The sequence below is a fragment of the Astyanax mexicanus genome, chromosome 22 (assembly GCF_023375975.1).
Source record: "Astyanax mexicanus isolate ESR-SI-001 chromosome 22, AstMex3_surface, whole genome shotgun sequence".
NCBI classification, from domain to species: domain Eukaryota; kingdom Metazoa; phylum Chordata; class Actinopteri; order Characiformes; family Acestrorhamphidae; genus Astyanax; species Astyanax mexicanus.
Window position 1 is genome coordinate 1,574,032 of NC_064429.1, and position 8,316 is coordinate 1,582,347.

The window sequence follows — 8,316 nt, forward strand, 5'->3', positions numbered from 1 at the left end:
GGCAAAAGGCATGCCGCTTCAGGGATCAGATGGGATCTCTTCTCTCTCCTTTCACTAATAACTGGATTAGTAGAGAAAGGAGTGAATAGCAGATTGTGAAGAGGGGGAGGAGAGTAAAATACAAGGCAGGCCCCAAACAATATGGAGGCAGATTAAAAAAGAGGGGGGCTGTGGGTGGACACATTGGGGATTCCAATTCCCGTGAGCATTTGAGAGGTGATGAGGCTGACTAATTATGACAATATTAGTTGGGGAAAAGGTGGGAAGGCGGGGGCGCTGAGAGAGACTGTGTCTCAGTCTATATCATATATTCTAGTGTGTGCTGCTCTAATAGCAATATGACCTCCAATTAATCAATGTTAATGTTTCCAGGACCTAAACACTATGCAGGCAAAAACAATAAACTTACTATGTAAACAAGGCTTCATAAACACAGAAGCACTTTAGTTTAAACATTAAACATTAACCTGCATTTGAAGCACAATACGTGTTCAGTAACACTTGAGACTGTATATCAATACTTACCTGGAAGTCCTAAAAAATTGGTTTATTTAATGATGCCACAAAGCATAGATTAACCTAATGTAACTAAAAAGGCACTTCCCCTGAGAAGAGAAGGGATATCAGGCAACACATCAGTTCAACAAGTCACTCAAGTGCAGCCTAGCTACAGTAAAAGGCTGTGAGGACCAAAATAGCCAGCAGAAACCTTCATTTTATGGAGCCCCTGAGTCAAGTTTTTTTTTTTTTTTTAAGAAGTGAGAGGATGGAGGGAAGACAGAGTGAAAGAAGAGGGAAGGGTCAGACAGAGGGAGAGAGAGGGAGAGACAGTCACACCGTAAAAGAGAAAAACAGCTGTCGAGCTCAGGAATTCTGGGAAAATCCAAAAGACAACAGGCCATTTTTTTCCATTTTGAGAAAGCTTGAGCAGATCCTCTGAGACGCACTGTAAACAGCATCGACTCAGGAAAAGAGAGAGAGAGAGAGATTGAGACAAAGAGAAATTACTTGTGAACTTGTTAGACTGACTCTTCTTTTGCGATAGATGGAGGGGCCAGTGTGTAAGAAGTCATATATAAGCACTGGGGATTAGCAGTAAAATCTTTTGGGACTTAGATTAATAAGACAGAAAGAAAAGAACAGAGATGGAAAAACAGCACACAGTCAGTGTTGGTACACATACAAAATATGTATGTTGGTCTATTTGCAAAATAGCAACTAACAAAGACCAGAAATAATGGCTCTGAGATAATAAGAAATAAATAAGTCAGAGCAAGTTCAGGAGAGAAAGGGGTTTAGTTAGTTAAGTTTTTTCAGGTGTTGTAGGTATGTTATACTCTAAATGCAGCACAAGTGAATTTGCTTTCTGCATGAATCCCAACAGAGCTGCTGTGTGATGACTGATGGACAAGGATCTTTGGATCAATAGCTCCAAGGACAACATTTTAGGTGTGTTGTGGTCTGTTGTGATCCTACCTGTCGATGATAACAGGATCTGATGGCGTCTCATTGCGATTGCCACAACTCTTTTTCTCACAGCAGCGGCTGTGTGTGGACAAGAAACATAGAGCAACTTTAAGTATAAGACATATAGGTAAAGCATGACACAAAATAAAAATGCACTTTTCTGGCTTTCATATTGAAATCGTACTTAGGGTATGTTTTCAGCCAATAATCAAATATATTTCACAGATCATTTTGGGGGGCAAAAGTAATACATGACTTAAACACAAATACACATAATACATCATTTATTTCAGTGCCTTATACTGACACACTGCTTTACTTAATAACTGTACACTATAAAACAAAACACATTTATATAAGCACTACACACACACACACACACACACACACACAGACACATACATACACAACAGACAACACACACGACAGCATCAAGCCTCTCTTGTCTGTGGACACCCCACACTCCTCCGTCCAGCCCTGTGCTCCGCCCCTACTGCATAACAAAAGTGCCCCCCACCCCTGGCCATCTGCCCCTCTGCTGTCCCATCGAACCCCCCTCCCCCCCAAACTCCCCCTCTCTCAGACTGAGCCACTCCCCAGCTGTGCCGTTTGCCCTCAACACCCCCCACCTTCCCCCGGCCCGGCTCTGTTATTAGCCAGCTGTGAACCCCACTCGGGCATCTGCTGGCCGCACAATGGAGGCGAAGCCGATTTTGACTCCCCTTCTGCCCTCCCCTATCGTGTCCCTGGGCCTGAGGTCACCGCACCGCACGCCCCTATGCCTCCCCCACCCAGTCTGTCTGCTGTGATGGTGGTGTGCTTGCTGTCTATCTGTCTCAGAGTCCCAGTCTCAGAGTCTTCGATCACGCAGGTGTCTCTGTTTGCCCTAATGCTTAGATAGTGGGTTTAAGGATGGGTTAAGGGCTGATTCATATATTGCCACTGATACCAATCATAAGGGACAAAACAATGTGTTAAGCAATATTTTACAAAATACTCAAGAAAGTGTTCAGTATTTTTTCAGTTCTTAATCTAGAAATGGGTGCTTTATTTGTCAAGTTTTGAAGTTATGCTGTCCACATGATACATTACATGGACAAAAGTTGGGGATCACACCCCTTAAATACTAATTTCAGGTGTTTCTTTCAGTCCCATTGCCACAGGTGTATCATGTCGGCTGCCTGTACAAACACTGGAGAAAGAATGGGTGGAGCTAAATGGCACCACTGCAACAAGTCAGCAGGTGAAATTTCTCATTGAAAAGTGGAAGCTTTTAGCAGCTGCAGTAACTTAGCTGCAAAGTCGGGATCAACTCCATTTGCATGCCTATAGTTTCAGAATGGGTTGTCATAAAATATCCTGTTGGTGTAATGTGTGGCTGTCTAAATATTAATATAGTATATATCAGCTGGGGTTGGGATGTAGTTTGTCTCCTTCACTTTCTGTGTTTTAGTGTACATTACTGCAGAACATTTTCTTTTATTGACTTAATGATGGCAGTATGTGTTGATGTAGCAGTGTGTTTTACCTGCACATGACTTCATGGGTAAGCAGGACACGGCACATCTCAGGATTCTTGTTTTGTCCCTCATATGATATGGGCTGAAACAAACATAGAAAAGATAAATAGTTGTAATATGTAGTTCACATAACACACTATCTAAGAATTTGTCTAAAATTTGTCCTTAAAATGTACCTGTTTAGTGACAGAGTCAACAAGACGGGCATAAAGGTCTTGTTCTGTCCTCACACCTGTCAACAGACACACACGTTTGAATTCAGAACACCATTTTAATATGAATTTATTAATTTATATACAACTATCTAAGCAAATCACAGAAAGGGCATTTCATTTAGATATGTAGATATAACCACTGTATGGTTATATTTCTCTGTGATGATAATCCATGTGGATGTGTAGTGCATTTCTACATGGACAACATAGAAAACACTTTTACATGGTGTTGCTTTCTTAAATAAAGATAAGTAATTAAAGTAAAATAAAGATTCTCTAATTCTCATTATTTGTGACAATAGAAATGCAATGATCAGTATAACCCTTTCCATTGAAGCTGAAGTTTAGACTACTCTCAGATTTTATCCACTATTTATAGGCTTTTGCACAGACTGGAGTAACAGGAGCTCGAGTCAACACTTTCCTTAATAAAAACAAATGAGAATGTCCACTAATTCTAAGTAAGAGTTACAATATATGTGCATTTCTGAATAATACCTACTTTATTGGTGTTTTATTTTCCTCACAAATTAACTTTATTAATGTATTCATCATCTACCTAAAGTTAAAACATTGGGGGCCACAGTATAGCTAGAGGGGGAGTATCTGGAGAGAGGAAGTGTATGTGTGGGTGTGTGTATGAGTGTGTAAATGTGTGTGTATTAGTGTATCTCACTGTGGGCATCTTTCATCTACTCTCCCATGGGTTCTGTAGTGATGGCACAGAAGAGGAAGTGAGGACCCATGGGAGCTCACATCTTCATATGCCTCTTGTTTTTGTTGTGTATTGCCACTGGGAGGTTCACGCATCACAGAGACTCATTTGCCCGTACAGCAAGCAAATAAGAACAAGTTTCAAAAAACAACTGAAAAATACTATGATGAGCTATAGCTGCTGTAAAATCAACTCATGCTAGCAGTGGAAAACTGACTGTTTTAGGATGCCTCTAAAAAGTGATATTCCAGGAAAATGGTGGATACTTCACATTGTTAAAATAATGGGTTCTAAATAATGTTTAGAATGTAAAATATTATTTTTGGGAAGGAAGAACTTTTATTTTGCATGGAACCTTTACATTACAAATTCTTTACACATTATACGGTTCTTCAAACTCACTTTTATAAAGTTTGTCATCTTTAAGACTGTGCAGGAGCTATATATAACTATAGGAAACTTTGTTCATATTCAGACTTTACAGTTGACCAAAATATTTTAGATGAGTTAAAGGTGTAAGAAGAAAAAGAGCAACAGACATACCATTACTGTATAGAAGCTGGAGCTTGTAGTGGGTACCGTTGTTGGTTTTTTCTCCCGTCTGCTCCTTGGAATAAAAATAAAAACAGACAGACACAAAACAATGCATTTTCTGGTGAAATAAAAGTTCTGCAACATAAAAGAAAAAGTTTATGTAATTTTATTTTTTTTACAGGATGCACTACTTACTAACCATCCTGGCTATCATGGCTAACCATAAAATGTTTGTTCAAAGTTATGATTTAGATAAAAAACCAACAAGAACTAAGCTCTCAGAAATTGCCCAATAAAGGCAATTTCTTGGCAATTCATTACTAGGTCTTTAAACCTTTGAGTCCAGAACATTTGAATCAAAGAAACAATGATAGAAAATAGCTTAAACAAGTATGCATTAGTTCACATCAGCAGCAGCTGATAGCTGATATACATTTACACCAACATTTTAATTTAAAAATAATGGTAAATACAACAAACACAAAAAATCAAATATATTGTAGCTCAGTGGATAAGTGCTTAGGTTTGCAGATGTGCGTGTGTTTGTGGTTCTTTGAAAAAGAGGGGGAAGAGGCAGAGATGGGGCACTACCAAAAACTTAAAAGAAATGAGACATGGTTGCCCTTAAAAGAGAAACTCCAGTCTTACTTGAGGCCTATAAACCAACCCCCTTTTCAGTTTCTCCTGCTTTTCCAACTTCTCTCTTGTTAACTGGCCTCCAGAGAATGCACTGAGGCCCAATACCCCAAGGAGGGATGAAGAGAGAGAGCGAGAGAAAGAAAGATGCAAAGAGAGAAGCCTCTATCATATCACTGCCCCACTCTTTACAGCAGAATTAAAACAATATAGCCACAATTTGCAAAACATGTTTAAACAGGGAGTGTGTGCTGGTGCAATCAACTATAGCATGCAGTAGCCTTATTTTTCCTCATTTAAATAAAACATGTAAACTTGTCCTTTACATCAAAACAAAGTCAGTACCCATAAAACCTACAGGATTATAAAATACCACCTGTCTTAAAATTAAATGATTGTAATCAATGTATTAATTACATGTTTCTAGAACCCACTACTGACATGCTGGTGTACTTTATCTATCCTTTGTGGTTATGCTGATTCCATTCAGAACCACAAGCTTTTACCCTTAGCCCGAGTTTAACCACAAAACACAACCATAACTCACTTACATTAATAACTCTCTTTTTCTTTTTCTTTCTCTTTTGATTTCACAATACTTTACTTTAAGGGACAATACAAATATATGGATCATTTTAATAATACCATTAATAATTCCACTAAATAATTTATTTTGAAAAGTTTTTAAAACAGAACAAAAAGAGAACATGATCGTGGCAAGCATATATTTGACTTATTATTAAATATACCTCTTTCTTTTCTTTTAAATGATTTGGTATTAAATAAAAATATATTATTATTAAATATGGAAAATATGCACTGCTGTGCATTATGTGTAAACATACCTTCTCATGCTCCACAAAGTCAACAAAGGCTGTTCTCTCTATTTCCACTGGCTGTCCGTGCCGGTCGTAGAGGGCCAACACAAAATGGAAGAAGTTGGACTTGCGCAGGTTGGAGGGGGGCTGTTTCTCAAAGTGGGCACGGGACAGGGCTACTCCACTGTGGACAGAAGAATTCAGAGAGTTAGATTAATTTAAATGTGAAACGTAACGGCAAATATGTTCGGCTACATTGTAAATGAGGGCCACCCTCAATGTACTCCGAGTTTAAATAAAGGTTGATTGAAATATACAGCATTAATTTCACTCACATTTATTTTTGCCAACTTGTATTTATTCTTCTTCCTCTTAATAACAATAATAATAATAATAATAATAATAATAATAATAATAATAATAATAATAATAATAATATGTGAGATATGAGCTTGTGAACAGATGTTAAAATTCTTAGAATTATTATTAAAAGGAATTATGGTTGATTTTTGACTCGGTGTGTGGTTTTCATAATTGTACCATTTATATATATATACGTATAACGAACTAGACCAGTCACTCTATACTGGCGTGATAAATTCTCGAACACATTTATTATATTTATTTTATATACAAAATAAGTAACGAACTATTTAAAAAAAAATACAAATGAAGTATTTTTTAATATTTCGAATACATATATTTAAATTTATTGACTTCTCCTTTTAATCATGATGAATTCTAAAACAAATAAATTATTTTTATAATAATAATAATAATAATAATTATTATTATTATTATTATTATTATTATTATTATTATTATTATTATTATTATTATTATTATTATTATTATTGGTGTGGCATTGCTTGTTTTGGTCACTGTAAACCTTAAAGCCAGGTAAAATTAGAAAAACTTTATTTATGAGTTGTAAAACAATGTTTGTCCATTATTGAGTTGTGGTGGAACAGCTCAGTTTGGGCTTTATTATGATTAACAGGACTACTGTCAGGGCAGTAAGGACCGTCCAGCCGCCTCTATGGGATTTTAGGGTCACGGCCAGCCAAACTCCAGACCTGTTGATGCTCGTTTTGCTAAGAGAGGAAGCTCCGGGCTTAGTGCATTTAGGAACTGATCTCCGTTACAAAAAACGACTAAAGTGGTAGAAGTCATGCGTCAGTAACCATCTCTTATATTGTTTTTTTTTACATGCAATAACAGCGCTAAATTATGTTTATAATTATGCTATCGTTTTGTGAGGAGACGTGATGCATCATTTCTCGTGTAAAGCATGGAGCAGACAGTTTATCACAATGTTCCGCTGTGAGGGAACAGGACAGCTGTTCAGCTTAGTCGTGACTGATAAATTCTGCAAGATTAGATGACTTGCTTTAATTGAAATCATGCCAGGTGTACCAGGTCTTACCTCTGTGCTGCTACGTTTGCATCCACAACACCGACATTCCGCACCCACGACCGGACCGAATCCATCTCTTCCCCAAAACTTCTCTCTTTTACACAGGCAACTTCTCCGGGTTCCTGCGCTCCGAACATTTAGGCAAAATCACGCCTTGAAGACAAGATCCGCTCACCTGCGCGAAAACGGCCACACGAGGAACACGAAATATTCCAAAAGCGTCCAGCGATCAGACTCTTCGCGACAAGTAGCAATGGTGATGGAGTTATTAATCGATTTTAATCTATGGCTCTTGATAATTTCGAAGCATTGAATATCTTCCCTAGCTGTTCATCAGGGCAGGTTCATCCGGCTTTGGGACGCAAGCATTTCTTAAAGGAAAGTTAGAAAGTGCGCTTAAAAAGGGAGAAATATAAACACTACACAACAAGCTCCTATAATAAATAAGAAAGCTACTCGCTCTGCATCCATTCACAAGAAGCCTCCAGAGTGAGTGCTCACAGCGCTGATTACATAGTCCCACACTGAAAGGTGAGGATGCAGGGAGTCACAAAGCGTTTGCAAACGAGTAGGGGGTCTTCCCACCCGTATTGCGACAAGTCCCTCCCACAGAGTTTGGATTTGCCGCGCACGCTGTGCTGTGATTGGCTACTAATTCATACTAACGCAGAGTTCAGCGTTCCAAAGTTTGCCGATGCATTATTTGTTTAACACCAGTATTCTGTCTAGCCACGCCCCTCTGAGAAAAAAATTGTGTGAATTCATATTCGAAGCTAAAACATAAGTATGAAATGCTATCCAATCCTGGCGCAGAAGGCGGAGCTTGACGGAATATGGGTGGGGAAACAACAATTGGATTGATAAAGTAATGATGCTGCAAGACATCTGTGAAACATGAATGAGCTGCGCGAAAAAAGAAGAACTGGACAATGTTTGTATATACAGTTTCGATTAGCATTGTTTTTCTTTCAATGGACATAATCCTGCTTTTAGA

The 8,316-nt window shown here is 38.2% G+C and overlaps 1 protein-coding gene across 3 annotated transcripts in view; it reads right to left on the bottom strand.

Annotated features, from left to right (window-relative positions):
• Positions 1-7,901, bottom strand: part of ebf2 (EBF transcription factor 2) — a 32,193-nt gene extending 24,292 nt beyond the window's left edge. Inside the window, exons 1-6 of one of the 3 annotated variants that reach the window (XM_022666432.2) lie at positions 7,332-7,901; positions 5,933-6,089; positions 4,461-4,518; positions 3,164-3,219; positions 2,996-3,069; positions 1,477-1,545 (exon numbers count right to left, since the gene is read on the bottom strand). In XM_022666432.2, coding sequence (XP_022522153.1) covers positions 1,477-1,545; positions 2,996-3,069; positions 3,164-3,219; positions 4,461-4,518; positions 5,933-6,089; positions 7,332-7,459 — 542 coding nt within the window. In that variant the 5' untranslated portion in view covers positions 7,460-7,901. Of the gene's footprint in view, positions 1-1,476; positions 1,546-2,995; positions 3,070-3,163; positions 3,220-4,460; positions 4,525-5,932; positions 6,090-7,331 lie in introns of all 3 variants that reach the window. The other 2 variants (XM_022666431.2, XM_022666430.2) reach the window with 2 other exon arrangements.
• Positions 7,902-8,316: the final 415 nt, after the last annotated feature.